We start from the raw sequence: 23195 nt of genomic DNA, 5'->3' as shown, positions 1-23195 counted from the left end.
GCGGTAAAACGCGTAACATTTTCCATCTGACCCAGTGTTGGGTGCCCAGCTGCGCAGCCTTAAGGACATCTGTGCGGTCGCACACCCATCCCCACCGTCCGACTCCAGAACTTCCCATCTTCCCGAATCGAAGCTCTGTCCCCCTGAAACACGAGCCTCCCCCTCCCCACGCCGTCGTCGGCTCCCCGCTCCCCCTGCTCAGGGGTGCTCGCTCGCTCTGTCAAATTAATAAATAAGAGAGCGCGCACGAGGGGGCGGTGGGGCAGCGGCACAAGGAGGAGCCCCCCTGAGGGCGAACCCAGAAGAGGCGGCCGCTCAGTCTCAGCACCGGGATTCTGGCTCGGAGCCCACGGCCGGCGCTTAGAGATGACGTGACCGCGTCCGTCTACGTCCTCGCCCGCCCTGTCCGGCGGCGAGCGGGAGGCGAGGCTCCGCCCACCAGGGGCGCGGCGCTCGGAGAGGTAGGCCGGCTCGCGGGAGGGAAATTCCTGCCGGGCTCCGCCCCCTGCGGCCCCGCCCCGTCCCGCGGCGTCAGGCGCCCGCGGAATAGAGCCGGCTGAAGCCGGCCTCGGCTGTATAGTCCGCGGCGCGGCGATGGGCGGCGGGCGGAGCGCGCTGTGCGCCCTGTGGCTGTGCGCCCTGCGGCTGTGCGCCCTGCCGCTAATTCGCGGAGCCGCGGTGAGCAGTGCGGGGCTGCGCGGGGCGGCCTGGGGCCGGAGGGGGGGCGCGCGGAGGGGGCATGCAGCGGCTGGGCAGGCGCGCGGGGCAGTAGGAGAGGCGCGGGAGCGGGCAGGGAAGGCCCATGAAGCGGTGGCGGAAGGGGTGGGTGCTGGCACGGGGGGGGGCCCGGCGCGGCGGGTAGAGTGGGGGCGGGGTAGGGTTTGGGAGCCGGAGCGGGCGGGGCGGCCGAGGCGCGTGGAGCGGTCCCGGAGACCCTGCGTGCCCGGACAAGCCGGCCGCGGGCGGGGAAGGGTCCCGGAGCCCCGGGAGGGGCCGGGCAGGCCCTGCAGGCCGCGCGCGCTCCCTCGGGGCAGACGGAGCCCGGTGCTGGCGGGGCGCCCGGCTGGCAGCGGGGAGGGGAGGGAGGCTGCGCGAATTTTCGCGGGAAGCGTCGTCTTTAATCTGCTGCCGATCACTTGGGCTGTGTTATCAGCCATCCCACGTTCGCGCAGAAATGGGTTGGGGCCGAGATTGTGGCATTGCGTTGGGACCCATGATAATACTTGATAACGTATCCGGAAACCGCAAGCTCAGAGAATCGGATTGCGGGGCCACGGAGCGTTAGCCTCAAACCGCAGTGTGCAGGTTTGCGTGTCGCCGCTCCCCCGAGGGGCTCAAAGTCCGAAGTGGGGCTGGGGGCTGGGGGCTGCGTCGTCCTCTCTCTGCCGGAGAAGGACAGGAGGCCCAGGCTCTCCACACCCAGCGATCTGCTGAGTTTCCTGGAAGCCGGTTTGGCTACAGCGTTGCTGTGTTTCTCCCCTGAAAAGGATGTCCTTTCTGATTTTAGTGCTTTTATTTTCATTTCTTGATTTTTAATTTTATTTAAATTCAATTAATTAACGTATATTACCGTTTCAGAGGTGGAGTTCAGTGACTCATCCGTTGCATATCACACCCAGTGCTCATCACATCTCCTGCCCTCCTTAATGCCCATCACCCAGTTACCCCAGCCCCCCACCCCCGTCCAGTCCAGCAGCCCTCAGTGTGTTTCCTAGAGTGAAGAGTCTCTTATGAAGAGTTTGTCTCCCTCTCTGATTTCGTTTTATCTTTCCCTGCCTTCCCCTAGGACCCTGTCTGTTGTTTCTTAAATTCCACTTATGAGTGAGATCATATGATCGTTGTCTTTCTCTGATTATCACTTAGCATAATGCTCTAGTTCCATCCGTGTCGATGTAAATGGCAAGATTTCTTTCTTTTCTTTCCTTTTCTTTTTTGACGGCTCAGTAATTTTCATTGTACATATACCACATCATCTCTCTCCATTTATCTGTTGATGGACATCTGGGCTCTTTCCATAGTTTGGCTTTTGTGGACATTGCTGCTATAAACATTGGGGGCCGGTGCCCCTTTGGATCACTACTTTTGTGTCTTTTGGGTAACTATTAGTGCAATTGCTGGGTGTAGGGTAGGTGTATTTTTAACTTCTTGAGGAACCTCCATACTGTTATTTAATCTTAAAAAAAGATTTTATTTATTTTTTTAAAGATTTTATTTATTTATTGGAGAGAGAGAGAGAGAGCAGGGGCGCGGGCATGAGTAGGGGGAGGGGCAGAAGGGGAGGGAGAAGCAGACTTCCCTCTGAGGGGGGAGCCCCACGTGGCACTGGATCCCAGACCTTGGAATCATAACCTGAGCCAAAGTCAGAGGCTTAACCCACTGAGCCACTGAGGCACCCCAGATTTTATTTCTTTATTTGTTTTTGAAGATTTTGTTTATTTATCTGAGAGAGACAGCAGGAGCAGGGGTGAAGAAGAGGGAGAAGCAGACTCCGCGCTGAGCAGGGAGCCCAGTGGGGGGCTGGATCCCGGAACTCCAGGGACATGACCTGCATTGAAGGCAGATGCTTAACCAACTAAGCCACCCAGGCGCCCCTTGATTTATTTGAGAGAGAGAGAGAGCAGAGCAGAGGGGGAAAGAATTCAAGAGACTCTGTGAGCTGAGCGCAGAGCCCATTACGGGGCTTGATCTCACAACCTTGAGATCCTGACCTGAGCCAGAACCCAGAGTCAGATGCTTAACCGACTGTGCCCCCCAGGCGTCCGTGATTTTAGTGCTTTGTTAAATACGATCCGTGTGTCAGTTTCAGGTTGTTTGTCGAATTCCTGAGTTCGGTCCAGTCTTGGTGTTTTCCTGACCGGAGGGCATTCCTACCTAACACCTTCTTCTAGGTGCCCTCCGCCCCTGGGGCTGCCTATTTCTGCCCGTGTATTTGCCAGGTGTACATAAACAAATTTTTCCAGAGCACGTTCAGAATGAGATCAGCCAGGTCCGATGGCTTGTCGATTTCTCTGTCCTCGTATTTCCGCCTTCCACGCTGGTGGCTCCCAGATTCCTCGATGGGGGGACTCTTTGTGTCCTGTAGTCAAGTATGTCTGGTGATGTCTGCAAGACCACGTTGATGCACTGAAAAACTTGACCCAGAGAGCCTTTTCTTTCTTTTTCTCCTTTTTTATTGTGAATTTCATTATTTTTTGTGGCGAATATTCCACCGTGTATATATACCCCATCTTCCTTACCTGTTCATCGATCACCGTGGACTCTCTGGCTGTTTTCCTATCGAGGCTGTTGTAAATAATCCTTCCAGGAACACAGGGGTGTATATGTCTTTTCACATGCGTGAGGTTAATCCCAGAAGTTGCATTGCTGGGTCGTGGGGTAGTTCTATTTTAACTTTCTTGACGAACCTCCGTCCCGTTTTCCAGAGGAGCTGCGCCACTCTGTACTCCCACCAACAGTCCGGGAGGGTTCCCTTTTCTCCACAGCCTCACCCCAACACTGGGCTATTTCTTGTCTCTTTGATCCCAGCTCTTCTGACAAGAACCAGGTAAAATCTCATTGTGGTTTTGATTTGCATTTCCCTGATGATGGGTGATGTTGAGCATCTTTTCTCGGGTTTGTTGGCCATCTGTGTCGTCTTTGGAAAATGTCTACTCGGATCCCGTGCCTATGTTTTAAGCTGGTTGTTTTTTTTTTTTTTTTGTTAACGGAGTTGTATGAGTTCTTTGTCTGTTGTGGATGTTAAGCCCTTGTTGGGTCTGTCGTTCACAGGTATCTTCTCCCATTCGGTCGATTGCCACTTCATTTTGTCGATGGTTTCCTTCGCTGTGCAGAAGCAGAGAGCCTTTGATTCCATGAAACTTGGTCGTGCATCAGAATGTGTTGCTTGGTGCTTAGTCAGGGTCCGTTCTTCCATCAGCTCCTTGTCATACATGCTGAAGCTTTAAGGCGGGGAGAACTTGGAACCTGCACCTTCTGGAAATTGCCTGCCAGCCTGTCTTTGAAGGTGCAGGGGAAATGCCTCTCTTCTCAGTGTGGTTGCAATATACCCACTGGGCTGGGCTCAGGGTTCTCAGGACCCCTTCCTGGACCTTCCTCTCTGTGAGGCTGGGGTTGCCCGGAAGGAGATGCTCACTTCAGATCGGTGGCATGTTCTTGTTCACCGAAGGGTTAAGCTTCTCGCAGGCTCTTCAGGGCTTCTCCACTGGAGTGTTGGGGGTGTGCAAATGCTGGGTGGCTGTGGTTCCCACATGCCATTGCAATTCCTTAGGGATGTCTTGACACAGAAGTGAGGGGCTGGAGGGGCCTTGGGGCCTGAGGGGAGGGCGGAGAGCAGGGGGACCTCTGGCTGGGGCGAGCCCCATGGGGGTGGGAGCATTGCTGCCGGTAGGTGGGCCTCCGGTGGGACCATGGGGAACCCTTCGTCCTCTGGTTCCAGGAAAACTGTACTCACAACAGTTGGCAGCCGTCTGCTGATTCAAGTTTTTAAATTACTGCATCATGTAGCTTTATCTTGGTTGCTGAGTTCGGGGGGCGGGGGGGGGGCTTACATTTTGCCCCACCCTTGTCCTGGGCCTGGGTGGTCAGGGCACACAGGAAGGGTCCCCAGCGTGCCACCAGCGTACAGCTGAGACCACCCACCCTCCCAGCCCCACTTGCCTTCTGGCTGGGGGGTGGGAGCACCGGGTTCGGCATCCCAGAGCCGACTCGGGGCGGAGTGGGGGGGGGGCGGAGGTGGGGCGGAGGCCGGTGGCCCTGACACCACAGTGGCTGGGGGACAGGACAGGACTTTTTTTACTGTTTTTTGCCACTTGAAGCGTCCCCTTGCTGGCTGAGCCGGTGAGCCTCATCTGGACAGAAGGAAATGGCCTCCGTTATGTTATTGACCAGGCTGAGTTCCAGAAAGGAAAGCCGCTTTCCTCTTGAGATTTTTTTTTTTTCCCACAAGGTTTTTAATTTTTGAGGTTTGATTTTGAAGTACCTTTGGACTTTTTAAGTTACCAACATAGTCCAAATGGTTGTGCAACAGCGTCCGTGGGCTGGAGGCCACCGTATTCTACACTTTCAGACGGTTACTTTTGAGTGCCCTGCATGTTAGCCTGATAGAAAAGAAAAAAACGATACCTCAAAAAAAAAAAAAACCTCCCGCCAACTAAAATAGCACAGACTAAGAGCACTGGTAGTGACCTTGCAGACCTCCAGAGGAGGGTGTCTGCACTCCATGCTCAGAATGGGGGCAAAGGTTGAAACAGGTGCTGTCCTTCTGTCCCCAGACTCCCTTCAAGTCCCCTGCTGTCCCACCCGTCCTCAGGCTGAGTTGTTCTCAGTCTTTTTTCTCTTCCATGATCTTCACACGCTTATAGGGTACTGACCCATCGTTTAGTAGAACGCTTCTCAATTTGGGTCCGTGTGCTGGCTTTTTGTGAATAAATGTGAGTTTGGCATTTTTGGGAAAAATACCATAGAGGCGACTTTGTGTCCTTTCAACTGCACCATCTCAAAAGACACGTGACACAGGACATCGATTTGTTCCTTCCATTTGTTCCTTCCGTGGCGACGCTGACTTTGACAGTTCAGGTGGTTTGCCAGGTGTCTTCCCAGTAAACTTAATAATATTTTCTCCGTCTGTAATTAGCAAGTATCTTGAGGGGCATTGCCTTTGAAAGTGTGTAAATATTCTGTTTTCGCAGGAGCTTTCGTTCACGAACGTGCATTCATTGATACGTTCTTGCCTGAAACAGTTACGACTGTGGTATTGGCAGACAGAAGCCCATCTCAATCTGATTTTGTTCCTTTATGTTTTGCCCAAGTTACAATGTACCCTAAACCACTAGAAACCAGAAATGGAACCTCATCGGTTTCCGTGGGAAGGGAAAAAAAGGGATGTGGAGACGAGGAATAAAGGAAGCAAAAGCCTGAAAAGCAGGCAGAAAAGAATCCGAGAAAGTGGGATATTAAAAACACAACATGAGATGGCAGGAGGAAACGTAAATACGGTGATGGTCCAGCACCTGCAAATAGGTGGAACTCGTTTCCGAATGATCGGGTTGACGTAGAAGGGAAAGTCTAGCGAGGTGGTGTTTTCAGAGCTCTGCCTCAAAGGAAGTAGCACGGCTGGGCGGGAAGCAGACGGGGTGAAGGTGGACGGCAGGCCCTTCTCGGCTAGAGATGCGAGGAGTGGTAGCAGCACAGTCCGGCAAGAGGGTCTTGCAGTTCTGCGCGTGCCGGGAGCTGCCGGGAGCTGCCGCGAGGAGCCGCTTCGGGGTTACGGAGGAGTGTCACGGAGCGGGCCGGCTCGCAGACCCGAATTCAGCGGACGGCAGGGGTGCAGGGCTTTAACTGCAGCGGTCGTGACATCGCACGCATCCGCCCGAGCGGCAGCAGCGCACACAGCAGAAGCTGGCGTAACTGTCTGGTGAAATCTGACATCCGTGAACTTGGTCGAGCTTTTACTGTACCTCAAACACCAATAGAGCGAGCAGAAAACAATCAGTAACGATGTAAAAAGTCAGGACCACACCACGAGGGGGCTCTAGTGTGTGTGCACGAAGATGGCAGGTGCACACACTCAGATCCCCTGTTCCCAGCCAACAGATGATGTGCTTTTTTGGCACATAAATACGTAGTCGCTGAACAGATGAACTAGAACAAAAGCAAATGGTCGGGGCACCTGGGTGGCTCGGTCCCTTGAGCGTCCGAGGCTTGCTTTTGGGTCAGGTCACGGTCTCCGAGTCGTGGGATCGAAGTCTCCGAGTCGTCGGGCTCGGCACTCAGCGGGGAGTCTGCTTGGGATTCTGTCTCCCTCTCCTCCTACGCATCCCCCTGCTCGTGCACTGCCTCTGAAATAAATAAATAAATCATTTCAAAAAAAGCAATACTCGGGCCCAGACGATTCAGTCCTGGCCGGGCCAGCAGGTTAGACAGCAACAACAGGAAGAGTGGACCTGAGCACATGTTTTGGGAAACGAAAGAACATTTTGCCCTGGGGTAGCACTGGTCCAGATCCCAAGTGCAAAAGCACAGAGATACGTAGGAAGTTCCCAACATGTGCTCCCCCAACAGAGCCCACCCCCGTGAGGTGGCAGGTGGCTGTCCCCGTGTGTGCTCGCACGTGTCCAGCTGGAGGATGTGTGCGGCTCCGTGTGCAGCAGGGGCTTCTCTCGATGACCCCCATCTTCTTTTTCGGATCGAAGGTGCCCCTGCCAGGCGGTGAGCCCGAGTGCGGCCCCGATGAGTACAAGCCTGAGGATCTCAGCTGGTGCTGCAAGCGATGTCCTGCCGGTGAGTCCCAGGGGATCTTCTGGAGCCTTGGGGGGCGGCCCTCCCAGGCTGGAGAAGGGCGGCTGTGGGCCCTTGGAGCAGACAGAGCTGGAGGCTGGGCGGGGAGACCCCCGCTGGCTCAGGTGGGTGGACCGCTCCTTGGCAGCCAGCCCCCCCATCTTGGCCCCCCTGGGGGGCCTCTCCTGTGAACAGGGTTGTGGGCTTGTTTTGTTCAGGGAGGTCTTTCGGCAGGCTGGAGGAAAACATGGGGGTGCACGGCCAGGCCGGATGCTCCTAGCTGTCCTCCCGTTGGGGTAGTCGACCGCGGACCCCTGACGAGGAGGGTCCTAGCGGGGCAGGTGCGACCACGGTGCTCAGGCACAGCACGTGCACGGAGGCTTACTCACCTTCGTGAGGATGCTCTGAATGAGCCCCATAGATCAGGAGGGGGCCGCAGGCCTCAGGTGGCTGCTCTGCCCACCCCCCACAGCATGTACCTCATCTCCACTCGCAGACGGATGTGCACACGCCGTCTGTGAGAGTTCCTTCACGGATCTCGTCTTTGCGCGGGCCAGCCACATCCCTCTACCCATCGCCACCGGCGTCACCCACTGCCCCGCATGCTCCCTGCCCCCGCAGGGCTCCCGTTCCGGGTACTGAAGGTCCCCACCTGGCCCACTCCCCTGACACGCTCCCAGCACAGCTCTGTATGCACCAGGCGCGTGTGGGTCCGCACGTGTGCACACGCACGGCTCGTGTGGGCATGCATTAGCCGCGGGTGCTTCGACTGGGAACCTTGTGAACTCAGCCTGTGTGCAGGTCCGGGGTGTGACAGCCACCTCCCAGCAAGGGCTGATTGTCTCAGCTACGGCCTTTGCCCGAGGCAGGCGCTAGACCGGGGGGCTCCTCCGGGACTGGTCAGAGACTCTGTCTCGAGCCCTCCGGCGTTCCCTGTAGATGAGCTGGGAGCTGTCAGCCCACCCCGGGGGCAGGGGCGGACACGCAGACGTTGTCGGCCACAGGAGCCTCCAGTGTGTATGCTCAAAACCACCTGCTGACATGTGTTCCAAGATGTCACTGAAAGCCGTGGGGCACCAGGCCCCCAGTTCCTGGGACACCGGAGGCCAAGTGTCAGTCCAGAACGTTCCAAGGAGTTAGTGGCGAGGTCTGGTCCTCCAGTAGAGGCCTCGGGGTCGGGTCCGCTCTGGGCCTCCACCTCACCTCTGTGTTCCCTCCTTTACAGGCTGTCATGTCAGCGCGGACTGTGGTGTAAACCATGGTGTTCCGAAATGTAGCCCATGCGAACCCGGAAGCTTCCTCTCCCACCCAAACGGGGAGACCAGCTGCTGGCCGTGCACTCAGTGTCGGGCGGGTAAGTGCGCCGCAGTCCAGCACAGTGGGATCTCGGGGTTTGGAAACGTAGCCTCCTGGCCTCAGCTTGTTGGCGTTGCCCCAAACGGGATGATGTCAGATGAACACAATGACAGAGCTGCAGGGTACCGATCTCGGGGTGTTCTTATCATGATGGTGGGTGCACCTGCTTAAAGAATCAGCCTTCCGGGAGTCAGGATCTTAGAGACGCTCGGGGCAAGGGTCATATACAAAAGGTTCTATTTCTACGTGGGAGCATCAAGTTGTTTTAAAAGATGTCATTCTTTAAAAAGATACTGTTTGGATTAGCGAAGAAAAGATGAGAAACTTTGAGAAAATCTAGGAGAGGATGTATAAAATTTTTGTTTATGTGAACAAACAACATTGAAGAAAGTCTACTTACGCAGAGAATCAAGATTATAAGTAGGAAGACTCTCTGTTTTAAAGATATCAGATCTCTGTGAAAAGGATTCTTAGAATCAGTGGATTCCCAAGATATCCTGCTGTAGATTTTATTTCATTTTCTTTATTTTCTTAAAGGTTTTATTTGACAGAGACACAGAGGGAACACAAGTAAGGGGAGTGGGAGAGGGAGAAGCAGGCTTCCTGCTGAGCAGGGACCCCGATGCGGGGCTCGATCTCAGGACCCTGGGATCATGACCTGAGCCCAAGACAGACGCTTAACGTCTGAGCCATCCAGGCGGCCCGCTGAAGATTTTAAATAACAATTTTTATTTAAAAAAAAAAAAAATCGGAACAGGTATTTTCATGCAATCTAACAAGCTGACAATTGTCAAAACTCTCAGGAGGAAGAGAGAGAGCGTACTCCCTCTCCCCCATGTTACGACTCAGTGCAGAGAGGCAGGAGGACAGCGTGATGGTCAGGGCAGGGTGGACGGTTGGGCCAGCGGAACAGCGGACAGCGCCGTGGATGCGAACGGTGGCTTGTGGCCCGGTGACCGAGCCCTCCCCAGGAGCAGGGCTGGCATCTCCAGCGCAGACCGCCGGCCGCCCCCCGAGCCGCTGCCCGTGCAGGACGCAGGCCGGGAAGCTCCCGCTGCGCTCACGAGTGTGCTCATGGTGCAGCTCAGGCCGCGTGGGAAAAGTCAGACTTTGAGAGCAGAAGGTAAAGCGTGTTTATGCCCTGGTGGTAGTGGAAAAGCATCTTACGGGAGCCGTAAAAGTCATAAACCGTACCCGTGACTGCGTTCAAACGGCCAACTTCTGTTCGTCACGAGACACCCAGGTTTGGGAATTCAGCCATGAAGTGGGAGAACGGATTGATGATACAACTCCGGGAAATTCACATCCAGAAGAAACACATCAGTAGGGAGGTTTGAAAACACACTCGATTTAAATGGAGACACAGTCGCGGCCAAGACGACGGGACATACGTGACCAGTACGCATGTAAAAAGCATGGGAGTAGACGGGCAGACATGCTGTCCTCCTAGCAGACGGACAGATTTCTGGCGTGGGGGCCGAGGACAGGAAGGACTCACCCCCAGGGGCGTGCAGGAGTCCGTACGCCCTGGAAACAGTCTTGGCAGAGGTGGTGAAGTTGAAAATGCGCCTAAGCGGCTGCCTGCCCACCCCGTGTCCTGATCTCGACCCGGGCAGGCGCTTGCTCGTGTGTGCTGAGAGCTGGGGAAGCGTCTGCAGTCGCATAAAGCCAGCAGCAACCCAAATGTCCAGGGACGGAGAGATGCGTCCCCGAGGGGCCAGCCCGGCGTGGGGTACACGGTGGGATCCGGTCCCGTCGTGTCTAGCCCAGCGCGTCGGGCTTCAGGAAGCTCCAGAATGTAGCGATGGGCTGCGGAGGGCTGAACCCGGGCTGTGGGTCTGGGACGTGGTACCCGGCGGGGAGTGTGGTCCCGTTTTGTTGTCGCCTGTCTCTGGAATGCTGTTCTGGGTCTCGAGCACCGCGGAAGGGCTCTGGGTTGGTGGTGAGCGCGGCCGCGGTGGGTATTGCTGGAGGAGGAGGGGTCCCCCTGCCTACCGTTCTCTCTCTGAGGAGTCCCTCAGGCGGCATCCCTGGCGGTGCTGTGCTCTTCTGTGTGGGGCGAACAAGGTGAACGGAACGATGGGGGTGGCTTCTGAGCAGGTGGCCCTGGCCCCTCGGCCGGGATGCAGGGCTGAGGTCTGGCTGTTGGCCCCTCTCCGCCCCTGCACAGAAGGGAAGGGGAGGCCGGGTTCCGTGCTGGGCGCAGCCCGGTGTGGGCGGGGACGGTCCTGCCCCCGGCGCTGACCCTCAGCCCTCCCCCTTCAGACCAGGAGATGGTGGCCACGTGCACACGGACCCGCGACGGGCAGTGCCAGTGTGCGTCGGGGAGCTTCTTCTGCGACTCACCGAGCTGCGTGGAGAATTGCTTCCGGTGTCGAAGGTGCTGGGCCCCCCCTGTGCTCACGGTAGCAGACCCTAAGCGCCCAGCGTGGTGGAGACGGTGCAGACACGTGGGCAGTGACGAGTCCACGCGGGGCAGAGCGCGTCGGGAGGGACTGGCCTCTTGAGCAGAGGCCCAGGGAGGGAGGAGGGAGCCGTCGAGGGTTCCAGGGGAGGAGAGGTGTAGGCAGATGGAACGACTGCAGAGCAGCGTGAACGCATCACCGTGAGTGACCTGTGGCTGCTGACACACGGCCACACCTGGGTGGTTGTGAGAAAACCAACAGAGGTGTGTTCTCTCACAGTCTGCAGACCAGAAGTCTGAAGCCAGGGGTCAGCGGGGCCGAGCTCCCTCTGCAGACCCTGGGGGAGGACCCTGCCTCGCCTCTTCCAGCCTCTGATGGTGCCGGCACGCCTCGGGGCTCCTGGGCTTACCTGCCTCTGCTTCTCTCCGCTTGAGGTCGTCTTCGCGTGCTTGTGTCTGTCTCTCTGCACCTGGCCTTCTCTCTGTCCCGATACCCTCTTCCCTCCTGTAAGGACAGCGGTCGTGGATGAAGGCCCGCCGTAGTCTGGCGTGACCGCATCCATCACGTGAGCATCTCTGCCGACCCCCTTCCGAGGTTCTGGGTGGACACCGACTGGGGAGGACCTTCTGGGGACGCCGACAGTGCAGAGCCCCTAAAGAGATAGCTCTCCTTTCCTTTGTGAGGCACGTCGTGAACTGACATGACCCAGACTGTGTCGAACAGTAGCTTCCTGGACCTGCAAGTCCAAAGCGAGGACTGCCTTGAGGTCCGGTTCGATCAAGCCTCTGGCTTCTCTGGATTCGCTTGCACGTCCCCTTTTGCACGCGCTTCACCTTTGGGCTACCTTCTTTCTTGAGGGAGGTCGAGCTGCAGCTACAGCAGGGCCAGTCCTCCCAGCACACACAGTGCTATCCAGGAACAGAGGGAGGCTCTGCCCCACCCCCCACGCGTCACAGAGCATGGGACAGAGCTTTACTCCTCAGTGAACCGATTTGGGCCAGGCAGCCGGGGAGATGCCCGGCAGTGAGAGCCCGAGGGCTGGCGGGCCATCCTGGGAGCCAGGGCTCCTCCTGACCCCTGACCTGTGGGTGGTGCGAAGGATGTTTGGGACCGTACCAGGCAGGGAGGAATAATGCTCCGGGTTTCCTCCCTCTGTCAGATGTCCTGGCGCTGTCCTTCGGCCCTGCAATGTCACACATGATACAGTCTGTGACCCAGAAGCTGGTACGGAGGCACCAGGTAAGAGCCGGACGCCACCTCTCCCTTCCAGGTCCGCAGACCTGCCCCGTGAACGTAAGGTGTTAGGTTTGGCAGGCCTGGGTGCCATTCAGACTTGCGGGAATGGGCAGTGGGCTGTGTTCGGCCCGTGGGCCACGGTCACGGCCCTGTCTTGAGTAAACGGAAGGCTCGGAGCCGCGCTGTGGCTCGCGTCCTAGGCTCCCGCGCCGGGCTGCGTGGGCCGGCGGGGTCGCTCGCTGCTGGCGTCCTGCCTGGCGTCCCGCGCGCGGCGGAGCAGGAGGGGAGGGGAGCGGCTGGGTTCCGTGAGGCCCGCGGTTTTCTCCCGGTTAGTCGTCACCTCCTCCATCTCTCCTTTCATGGGATCCCCAAAAGCAGGCCAGGTCGCTGCCTTCAGGGAGGCTCAGCTGGGACCCGAGGCTGTGAGGTGGGCAGCAGCCGAGAGCAGAGGTGAGGCCCCAAGCCTTTGGGCCTCTTGTGCTGAGTGTCTCTAGGAGACTCTTGCCTACTGTTGAGTCCTAGGCGGGGTTGCTTGCTTAGTTTTGGTAGTCAGAGCGGAGCCCTGAACAACGTGGGGCGAGGGGCGCCGGTTCCCTGCGCACGGGAAAATCCCCAGAGAACCCTTGACCCACCCCCAAATTCTTATCTACTGATAGCGTCCTGTTGAATGAAGCCTCCGCGGGACCGGGCAGTTGAATAACTGCTCTGTTGTGTGTTACGTGTATCCCACGTGCTGTATTGTTACAGTAACATAGAGTAGAGAGAAAACAGTAATAAGGAGATCATAAGGAAGAGCAGACACGTTGATGGTTCCGCTGGCCGTGCAGACCTCCTCCTTCCAGCCACCTGAGCAGGACTCCGGGTCCTCGTCTAGGACACAGGAACTATGAGCTTGTCCTGCCTCCCGCTAGGGCCGTTCACGACCATGATTAGCGGGAGAGAGGGCTTGGGGCCGGGAGAGACCACAGTGCCTCCTTGCCTCCCGGAGCGAGGATTTTTTGTACTCGTCACTTGGGCGAGGAACGTGAGCCTGACCCTGCTCCACCATCCTCTGTTTCGTCTCCTTCCAGGAAAAGAATTACCCAAGGATGTGTCCATCCGTGGGCTTGTTTCATTCTTCATCGTCTTGGGCATCCTCCTCATCATTGCTGTCTTCTTCGTCATGTACCGCTATAAGAAGAAAGGTAAATTAGGGTCAGGTCAGACCTGGAGGACCAGCTCCGAGTCCCCATCAGGAGCTCCGAAGTGGACCCCCTGGGTTGGGGGTCCCCCGGGAGGCTTTTGCTGTGAAAGCACAGCTGTCTTGATTTTCTCCTTCTCGTGTCTGAGCTCGGAGCTCTTCGCCTGCTCCCCGCACACAGGTCTTAAGACCCGAATCTCCGGTCAGCTGGCTGGAGGTGTCGCGTCCGGGGTGCTGTGGGCCATGGGGCAGGGAGAGACGGGCGCTGCGTCAGCGTGGGGGCGCCCGGAGGGAGGCAGGGAGCTGGGTGCGGCAGAGCCCCGAGGACGCTCCCCTCCTGTGCTCCTAGCAGGTGTGTGGCCTCACCACTGGTCCTTCAGCTTCTGGAAAGGTAAGGACGCTTTGTCGTGAATTCAGAGCAGTTTCTCCCCTCGTAGAAGTCACTGCCCCGATTTCAGTTCTGATCTTTCTCCTCTTCTTGGTCTTCAGGAAGGTTGGACGGACCTGACAGCGCTGTAAGTATTGTCCTGTGGTTTCCCTAACGGTGGCACCAGGCTTTGGTGGCAGCCGAGTCCCAAAAGTCATCTGGGGTGGGTGAGTGGCGGGCGCACGGGAGCCCTTGCTTTCCAGCCTCGCGTGTGCCTGTTTATCGGAGCCCGAGAATGGGCTGGAAGAAGACTTAAATCCTGTCGGTCTAGGGCGGGGTGGAAAACGAGGGGCAGAGGGGCAGAGGGGTGTGCGTGAGCGTCCCAGGGCTGCCGAAACATCCGGTGTCCGCTGAGGAGCACGAAGCAGTAGAGCTGGTGGCCTGCAAGTGTGCGGGCGGAGTCTGGCATCAGGGGCAGGGCGGCGGGAGGGGGGGGCTCTGTCAGAGGCGCTTGGGAGGGTCCTTCCTGCCTGCCCCCTCGGGCTGGAGACCCCAGTTGTTGTAGGGCCGAGGTGTCAGCCCGTGTCTGCCTCTCTCCCCACGTCCGTGCATCTCAGAGTCGGCCTCTCCGCACACGCTCACTGCTGGTGTAGGGCTCACGTTCCTGCAGTGTGAACTCCCGCAGTCAGGTGCTTCGTGCGGGCGCAGAGCTCCGGCTGCGGACCCACGGGCGCAGCGCGCAGTGCGGGGTGGTGGTCCCTCCCCACAGCCGTAAAGCACGTAACGCGACGGAGCCAGTCACATGGATTGCTCACTTCCCTGGTGTGTGCAGAAGTTGTGCTCACACCAGCGTAGACTGTTAGGTGTGCAGTAGCGTTCTGTGTCCAAACCAGGGTCACACCCTCCGTAAACGATGATGCTGTAGTGCCCGGGCGCCTCGGGGTGCCCGTCGGTTCAGCCTCCGGCTCTCGATCTCATCTCAGGTCTTGCACTCGGGGTCGTGAGTTCAAGCCCGCCATTGGGCGCCATGCTGGGCGGGGGTCTGCTTAAAAGACAAAGAGGTGCTTTATTGCTAATAATTGCTACCGGTCACCTGAGCTCCCCGCTAGTTGCGCAGGTCACCAGGCAAATACAGTCCTCACGAAACGGTCTGCCATTTGGTAGGAATTACCAGGTATTTCTCCCCCCAGAGTCGTGGCTTGGGAAGCCCCTGTGATGCAGGCTTCCGTGACCAAAGGACACGGTTTTGTCCTTTACTCACAGATGGGCCATCTGCAGAGTGAGTCGCTGCTGCCCCTGAATCCTGAGACCGACGGGCCAGCCCCTGCCACAGAAACGTCCTCGTCTTGTCGCACGCTGGAGGAGGGGGGCTCAGCCGTGAAGCCCGAGGCCGGGCCCCACGCAGGCGCCTCCGAGGAGCCGGCGGAGGGCGCCGAGCTGGCGCAGGTGGCGCTCGGGGGGAGCCCCGCGGCCCCAGAGCAGGCGCTACCGACGGCAGCCCCGGCCGCCCCCGGGCCGCAGGACCGGCCCAAGGCGGCCCCTTCCCTCAGGACCCTGGAGCAGGTGGGCGAGCTGTCTGGGGGGTCCGAGGAGCGAGAGCCTCTGCTTGCTTGGCGCTCACTGTGCGCAGAGTCCGTGCTCAGGGCTAACGCGCGCGCTCCGCACGGCCCCTGTGTGCGTTTCCCGGGGCGGCTTCTGCAGCGGGCTGTGTGCTGTCTCCGCGTCCTGGAGGCTTGCGGTCCAGATCGAGGTGTCGGAGGCTGCGAGGGACCAGCGGGCCAGGCCTCTCCCCCGGCGGCTGCTCGCATCTGGCTGGCTTCGGGCTCCGGGGCTTGCGGAAGCGTCGCTCCAAGCTCTGCTTCCGTCCTCACGGGGTGTGTCCCTGTGTACGAGTCCATGTCCAGATTTCCCCTTTGCCTGAGGACGCCAGTCAGGATGGAGTGAGGCTGACCCTCACGACCTCGACAGGACTGTTGTCCGCCTGGACCCCATTCCTAACTAGTCACGTTGAGAGGTTTGGACTCAGCGTGTGGGGCTGCGATTCAGCGCACAGGAGCCCGGGGCCACCTGCTGTCCAAAGGGGCTCTGACACCGAGGAGGGCGCTGAGGCTCGGAGTGTCCTAGTCCAGGGCCCGAGGCTGGGACGTGCTGGACACCACAGCCTCCGGAGCGCGAGCGGGTCTCAGATGGGCCCGGCGGGCCTCGGCCAGCAAGTCCTGCGTGCCGGGCATGGCCTCTGTGCAGCCGGGGCGGCGGGGGGAGGGGCGAGCGCACACTGCGCCCCTGGATGGGCCGTGGGGTCGGGCTCGCTCGCGGGACAGCAATGGTCCCCATCCTCTGTTGCGGGGCTGCACAGCCCGTCCTGCGTGCGACACCTGAGTTTGACGAGATGAGCAGACGCGCTCCGTGGCTCGGGGGTAGGGCTCTTCCGGAAGCGGGGCCAGCATGTGCATTGAAGGGACAGAGCCAGGGTTTGGGGAATGACAAGGGCCCGTGTCTGAATCCTGAAGGCAGGGCCCAGGCGAGGATTTGAGGGACAGGGTCCCAGGGAGGAGATCACGCGGCTCCTGTTCCGATCGCTGTGGCCCCTGGGGTCCCCTGGCGTGGGCGTGGAGGATGCCAACTCCACCGTGGAGACTGGGTTCCTGGGCCGAGTGTCCGTAGGCACCACTGTAGGGAGAGAGGCCCTGCCGTTGTTCAGATTCCCTGCCGGCTCGGAGACGAGTCAGTAGAGACGTTAGGACCCTTGCCCATCTCAGCGGGAGGCCCGGGGGTCCCTCTCAGCCCGTTCTTGCCCCATGTTATGGCCGAGCAGCCCCTGCCCAGAGCGGGGAGTCCCGTGCGGGGCCAGCCGTGGGTGGGAGGCAGAGCTGGGGGCTGAAGGCGCGGCCCTCGGGCCTGCAGCCGGCGGCCTGACGCTGACGGGCAGCCTGACCTCGTGCGCAGGAGAAGCGGGCGTTGGGGCTGCCGCTCTCGGGCACTCAGTGTTGGCTCTGGCCTCCGCTCGGAGCCTCTCTGGAGTCCCGTCTCGCGTTCCCTGTGCATTTCTGTGGACAGGAGTGCTGTCCGTTCGTATTCCCTGGAGCAGAGCTGGGTATCCCCAGGTGACACAGCTCAGTGGGTACCTGCCCGCCTGCCTACCCGAGCAGGGGCCACTGGGCCGCCTCTGGGCCCCGGCCGTGTCCTGGGGCAGCGAGCCCCGGAGGACACACGTGGGCTGTGAACTCTCGGCCCCCGGTGCGGGACTGACTCCCTGAAGGCCTTTGTCCGTCCATAGAGGCCCCATGGCCTCACCCTGCTGCTCCCTCCAACCAGATTGTGGTTGGGCTTCGGCCACACGGATTCTTCCTTCTCCTGCAACAACGTTGTTTTCTTCTCTCCACAGGAATATGAAACTGAGTATTTTGTAGCAGATACATCCAATGAAGGTATGTAATCTGCATCCCTCATTTCTAGATGCTGTGAAGGTTTCATCTTGTTTGGTCTGAATGTCCAGGCCCGGTGTCCTTGTTTCTGAGAGGGGGACACTTGCCTGCGTCAAGCCGCGGGCACCATCTGTCCCCTTGGGGTGCACTATTTCGCGCTCAGGAGTGACATTAGGGGAAACATCATTTGTCAAACAGAGTTTTGTGGGATTCATCGGCTTTGACTACCGCTTTGATTGGAAGATGCGTTCATGTTTTGAAGGAGAAATGAATGGGGGGTAGGAATACTTGTTGCAGCCTCGACGAGCAGGCCCGCTCTTGGCTAGGACTCTGTGCTCTCTCAGGCGTTCAGGGAGGGTTTTTGGGACCTGCTACATGACAGGTGCTTTTTTACATCTCATCTTCGCTAACAGCTCTGCAAGACCACCCCTCTGGATTGGTTTAAAGAGATGGTAGTCTGAAACCCGGAGAGGTTACAGAACCTGCGTCCGGTCTCAGATCCTAGCCACGGTCCCCAGCCGACAGCTGGAGGCCTTCTCAGTCTTGTGCGTCTTACAGCCTCTCTCTGGGTGTCGAGGGACAGCAAAAGGGCAGGTGACCTGCAGCAGACTGGGGATCCCATGCAGTTCCCGACTTCCCCGGATCTTTGGCTCCATCTCCAGGCTCCAGTAATGAGCCACAGGCAGGGCAAGAGCCTTGGCCCCACCTCGGTCTCCCGGCCCCTGGACCCGATTTCTGGGACATCGGCGGGGTCCCACAGGACCTCCCACCTCCTGGGTGTGGCGTGCTGGTTGGCACCCAGCCCTGGGGCACGCTGGAGACACCTGGGACCTGTCCCTGGGGAGCCGTGACAGCAGGGGCCACACGGTCCTCCCAGAAATGTAAACAGTCCTCCTTTCTGCTTTTACTTTTTTTCAGACAGGATCTACTATGAATTTGAAAACAGGATTTCTGATAAACACTGGAAAACATTTATGAGGTTTATCGGGCTGCAGGACCATGACATTGACATTTGCGAATGCCAAAACCCCGGCAATTTGATGGAGCAGCATCACCAGATGCTGCTTAGGTGGAGAATCCAGTTGGGAAGGGAAGCCTCTGTTTTTAAACTCTTCGCCGCCCTCCATAAGATGCAGCTACACATGTACTTGGAAAATACTATAAACGGGTTAGTTGCCGAAGGCATCCTGGTCAGACGTTCGGAGACCGCGGATTAGACTTTGGGCTCGGGATCATGCTGTTAAGCCGGATCCTGAATGGACGTGATCTGACCTCCTTTCCCCGTTTGCATCTTACTGGAAACTTCTGGAATCCCTGGTGGGACTGTGCACATTTTCTCCATAGATTGTACAGATAGTTTGCAATGGGGAGGTCAGTCCTACATGCCAGCAAGAGTGCTTCCTGCGGGGCCAGACCAGCTGTGGGGACTGCCTGTGGCCAAGGCGGCAGACGTGGATCCCAGCGAGTCCAGAGTCCGGGACTCTGCTGGCTGCACTCACATTGCCCAGCCCTTTCCCCAGGCACTGAGGCGGGAGGCCGTTTTTCTGCCCTGATCAGCTCCTAAATCGCAGAGATCTGGGATGTCCCCATGACCTGGAACACGCTGCGCCTGTGACTGAGGTTCCCCTATGTAAGGAGGAGTAACTTAATGATTTGACATTATGCCGTATTTATCACAAGTAGAGATAATATATCATTACATTTTTTTTCTATATTTATAGTTGTTTTTGTAAATATTTTTTTACTAGAGAGAGTTCAAGCAGGGGGAGCGGCAGGGAGAGGGAGAAGCAGGCTCCCTGCTCAGCAGGGCTCGATTCCAGGACCCCGGGATCATGACTGATCCGAAGGCAGACGCTTAACCGTCTGAGCCACCCAGGCGCCCCTACAGTTTTCTTTTCTCTTTTTTTAAGATTTTATGTAGCTTCGAGAATTTCTGTGAGCAGGGGGAGGGGCGGAGGGAGAGAGGCAATCCTAAGCCGACTCCCTGCCAGTGCGGAGCCTGCCATTGGGCTCCCGTCTCAAACGCTAACATCAACTTGAGCCGAAATCAAGAGCCAGGTGCTTAGCCTACTGAGCCACTTCAGGACCCCTGCGATTAAGTTTTACCTAATAAAACTTACATTTTAAATCGTGTTTCCTTTTATTTCCGGGGGGTACACAACGTGGGTGTGAGTCCTTGGCAGGGGCTTCATGCACAGAGGACGACACGGACCCCAAGGCTGTAATTTGCCAGAGGCAGGGCTCTGGACTGAGGATTGGAGGCTGGAGAAGCCTCTTCTGGTTTGTGGTGTTCCTCCCATTGCTTGCCTCAGAAGGTGAGCTCCACTCTGCCCCCCTCACCCCAAACATCACCGGTCCCTGGAGTTAGGCACAGATTTGCCTGCTCCTTCCCATCCAGCACCCAGCCTCTTCAACTCCCAGTTAAAGTAAATGCCACACCTGCTCCGTCATCTGAGAGGTTGGTCACCACCCGCTCCCTTGTCCCTCCCCCCCCGCCCCCCTCCCCCGGTCTCCCCATCTCCCCCACCGTGCCAGGGTTTGCTGCTTCCTGGGGCTCTCCCCGAACTGTGTGCTCACCCCGCTAGTCCAGGCCACCATTCACTGTCCTCTAGACGACTGAACGGCTTCAGTCTGGCTGTCCTCCGGGTCTCTCTAGTTCGTTCTGGCACCCTGGGCATTCTGAGCGTTCTAAAGCACAAATCCAGCCGTGCCCGGTCCTGTGGGAACCCTTCAGCGGCTCCGTGCCATTCTTGACTCTGCTTACAAGATGCCTCCAAAAGGTTGAGCCCTGGCCTGTGCCTCAGGCCCCATCTCTTGCCAGGGCTGTTCTGCGCGTTCTGCACTAACGTGCAGTTTTCAGTGGCTTGCTTTCTGCGGGGGTCATCTGCTGGACAGCCCTCTCCCTGGCATGCACTTCCCACCCATCCGCAATCCCATCCTCTAAGCTTCCTTCCAACTAGTCCTCCGTCCTGGCCAGCCCATTCCTGTCTCTGGACGGCCCTGTCTCTGGACCAGCGGGCTGGGGCTGGGGTTGGGGCTGGGGCTGCTCCCCACGCCCCTGGGTGCAATGCTAACTTAAGCAAGCGTGCGTGAGCTGTGTCCTTAATGCCTGTCTCCCGAGGCCGAACTGCAACACACACACACACACACACACACACACACACACACACACACATGACCCCCCGGCCGGCACCGAACCCCGCGCCCGGGCGGCAACGGGTCTCCTCCTAGGTCGGCAAATGGAACGGGTGTCCCCCCGGATGCTCTAGGAAGCAAGGACAACTACAACTCCCAGCATGCCCCGAGGCGGCGGCGCCCCGGGTCCGCGGTGGTTGCCTGGCGACCGGGCGTGTCCCGGAAGGCGGGCGGGGCGGTGGGTGGGATTTCCGGGGCGGTGGTTGCATCAGATTCTGGGAAGCTGTGGCCTTTGGCTGGTTTGGAATTTCTAAGATGTCAGGTTCCTCTGGGGAGCAGGGTGAGTGCGCGCGGCGGGGCGGCGGGATGAACCCGCGCTGGGGTTTCGGCGGGTCCCCGGGGTGGGCGGAGGATGACCCCTCGCCTTGGGTCGGCGGATCTCCTGGCCGGGCGGGTGATGACCCCGGGCCTGAGGTGTCGGCAGGTTCCTTCGGCCAGCATGCGGAGGATGACCCCGGTCCTGGGGGTGGCCTTTTCCCCGGGGCGGGCTTGGGACCACCCCGGTTTGGGGGTCGGCGTGTCCCCGGAGCGACCTGGCGGACGTTGAGCCTCCCCGGGATCCCCGGCCTGGGCCTGCGCTCCCTGCGCTTCGCTGGACATCTGTCGGCTCGGCGCGGTTTCGAGGCCACCCCGTCCTCAGCCTCTCCCTCGGGCTCCGCGGGGGTCCTCAGGCGCCCCACCCCGGAGCGCTACCCCACCTCCCTTAGCTGGTGTCTGGGCGGGATCTGGCGCCCCCCTGTCCCCAGCTGTACTCTGGGGACAGGCAGAGCCCCGGGGTTGTTTCAGTTGGCGTCGAGCCTGGCAGCAAGCCGGGGGTGGGCGAAAGAAGCTGGGGTTCGCAGACACCCACATGAAAGGCGTCGGGTTTTATGAAGGCTTTCATCTGGGGCTCCACACACAGTGGCCATTGGGCTCTGCTTGATCAGTGCGTTATTACCCCACTTTACTGCCTGCCTCCTGGGAGGCTCAGGGCGCAGCTCTGCCCACCCCGGGCTCTGATGTCACCAGCGCGTGGACCAACGCGTCCGCAGGCCAGCTTGGAAGAGCGCTGGATCTTTTCCCACAGACCCGCAAGTAGGGCTGTGACTTCTGGCAAGTCGAGAGATTGTCACCGGGATTCCCGTCTGGAGATTATTGACCTAGAGTTTTACTGCTCTTGGCTGGTGAAAATGATGTGTGAGTGTTCCAGCCTGCCCACACTTTAGGCTGTGTGTGTCCCCTTTGCCTCTGGGTGCTCTGGGCCCCCAAGTGGGGAGCTCCGACCACCTGGGTAACCCTGTGACGTGGGAGGCACCCACATGACGGGCTGCTGCCCCACACCAGCACCCACATACCAGGCTCACTGTACCTCCCCCGACAGGCGTGCCTGGATGCCAGGACTGTCCCCACCTTCCCTAGAGCCAGGCAGCCTGAGAAGTCCACCCCGCCTCCTGTGAAACAGTAGCATGGTCACAGCCCTGAGTCCGGAGCCAGTGTGGTGCGCCTGGGCTCCCAGCTCTGCCCCTTTCTTTTTTTTTAATTTTTTTTTATTTTAAAGATTTTATTTGACAGACACAGTGAGAGAGGGAACACAAGCAGGGGGAGTGGGAGAGGGAGAAGCAGGCTTCCCGCAGAGCAGGGAGCCCGATGCGGGGCTCGATTCCAGGACCCCGGGACCATGACCTGAGCCGAAGGCAGACGCTTTACGACTGAGCCACCCAGGCGCCCCTCTGCCCCTTTCTCAGAGCACGGGGGGCCAAGCGTGCCACCTCAGAGGATGTGGACCCTTAAGGGGTCATCCCTTGGAAAGGATTTAGAGTAGCACCTGGCACAGGACAGACGCTGTGTGTCTGGATTGAAACCTGGAGCTTGTTTCTCTGTTCTTTTTTGTTTTTTAATGAAAGCGTGGTTCTGTTTCATTTGTGGACATAAATGACATGTTGGGTTTTTTCTTTTAATTGCTTTAGCAAGTCAGGTGTTTGGAGGCTTGGTAAGAATTGGCCTGTTTTTGGAGATTGCTCTATAGATTGGAATTGAGCCCCCAGTTTGTCTGGACAGCTGATGGATTTTTCTAGTCCTGTGCCGTAGGGTAGTACCTCTCAGCCAGTGCTTGGGCCCAGGACGCAGCCCACCTGCTCTTCCTTTCCTGGTGCCCCCCACCCACCTGTCCCTAGGCTTCCTCCGAGGTTGAGAACCTGTGGTCATCCCCTGAGGAAACAGGAAATAAAATCAAATAGGAAAGGGTGTGTATGGATGCTAGAGTTGTAGATATGCTTGGTTTCCAGTTTCTGAAAGTTTTTTATTCCTAAGGTTGGATTCATCAAAAGTGACCATCTCCCCAGGCTTTTTTTTTTTTTTTTTTTTAAGATTTTATTTATTTATTTGAGAGCGGGCAAGAAAGAGAGAGTGTGCATGAGCCAGGGGAGGGGCAGAGAAGCAGACTCCCCGCTGAGCAGGGAGCCTGACATGGGGCTTGATCCCAGGACCCCAGGATCATGACCTGAGCCGAAGCAGACGCTCAACCCAACCGACTGAGCCACCCAGGTGCCCTCCCCAGGCTTTTCAAGGACATCCTCGTTTAGAATATTCTTCCCATTTCAGCTCTTCCTTAAGTAGATTCAGAACATCTGTGTGGTTCCCTGTGCTGACACTGGTTTTGCAGCTTCTCCTTTGTTGCTCGAAGGTGCGCGTCCCATTCCAGGTTCCACTTGCTTTAGAAAGACAAGTCCCCTCTCTGAGGACGCCTGGTCGCACGGAGCTCCTCTCAGAGGCCTTGT

At 58.3% G+C, this 23195-nt stretch overlaps 2 protein-coding genes across 5 annotated transcripts in view; both read left to right on the top strand.

Annotated features, from left to right (window-relative positions):
* Positions 1-522: 522 nt before the first annotated feature.
* LOC102738560 (tumor necrosis factor receptor superfamily member 1A-like) lies at positions 523-19372 on the top strand. 3 transcript variants are annotated; one of them, XM_081797602.1, is made up of 11 exons: positions 523-678; positions 7191-7278; positions 8501-8629; positions 10897-11011; positions 12196-12275; positions 13343-13456; positions 13805-13843; positions 13942-13967; positions 15083-15382; positions 17205-17247; positions 18163-19372. In XM_081797602.1, the coding sequence occupies exons 1-11, from the start codon at positions 595-597 to the stop codon at positions 18459-18461; spliced, it is 1317 nt and encodes a 438-aa protein (XP_081653728.1). In that variant the 5' UTR covers positions 523-594; the 3' UTR covers positions 18462-19372. The 3 variants fall into 3 exon arrangements, with proteins under 3 accessions (XP_081653728.1, XP_081653727.1, XP_081653729.1); XM_081797601.1 differs by having other exon boundaries at positions 13802-13843; XM_081797603.1 differs by lacking the exon at positions 13805-13843.
* Positions 19373-20614: 1242 nt separating this feature from the next.
* The window catches only part of CARS1 (cysteinyl-tRNA synthetase 1), a 45448-nt gene continuing 42867 nt past the window's right edge, over positions 20615-23195 (top strand). For both annotated transcript variants that reach the window (XM_081797600.1, XM_081797599.1), the window contains exon 1: positions 20615-20719. In XM_081797600.1, coding sequence (XP_081653726.1) covers positions 20695-20719 — 25 coding nt within the window. In that variant the 5' untranslated portion in view covers positions 20615-20694. The remainder of the gene's footprint in view (positions 20720-23195) is intronic.

The sequence above is a fragment of the Leptonychotes weddellii genome, chromosome 11 (assembly GCF_054177405.1).
Source record: "Leptonychotes weddellii isolate Sample4059 chromosome 11, ASM5417740v2, whole genome shotgun sequence".
NCBI lineage: Eukaryota > Metazoa > Chordata > Mammalia > Carnivora > Phocidae > Leptonychotes > Leptonychotes weddellii.
This window is presented reverse-complemented; position numbering and strand designations above follow the sequence as displayed.

Excerpts from the sequence above, each read along its gene's own strand:
- LOC102738560 (XM_081797601.1), top strand. The coding sequence starts at position 595 with ATGGGCGGCGGGCGGAGCGCGCTGTGCGCCCTGTGGCTGTGCGCCCTG. Across the intron at positions 7,279-8,500 it reads CTGCAAGCGATGTCCTGCCG|GCTGTCATGTCAGCGCGGAC; the intron begins GTGAGTCCCAGG and ends CCTCCTTTACAG. Across the intron at positions 13,968-15,082 it reads TGGACGGACCTGACAGCGCT|ATGGGCCATCTGCAGAGTGA; the intron begins GTAAGTATTGTC and ends CTTTACTCACAG.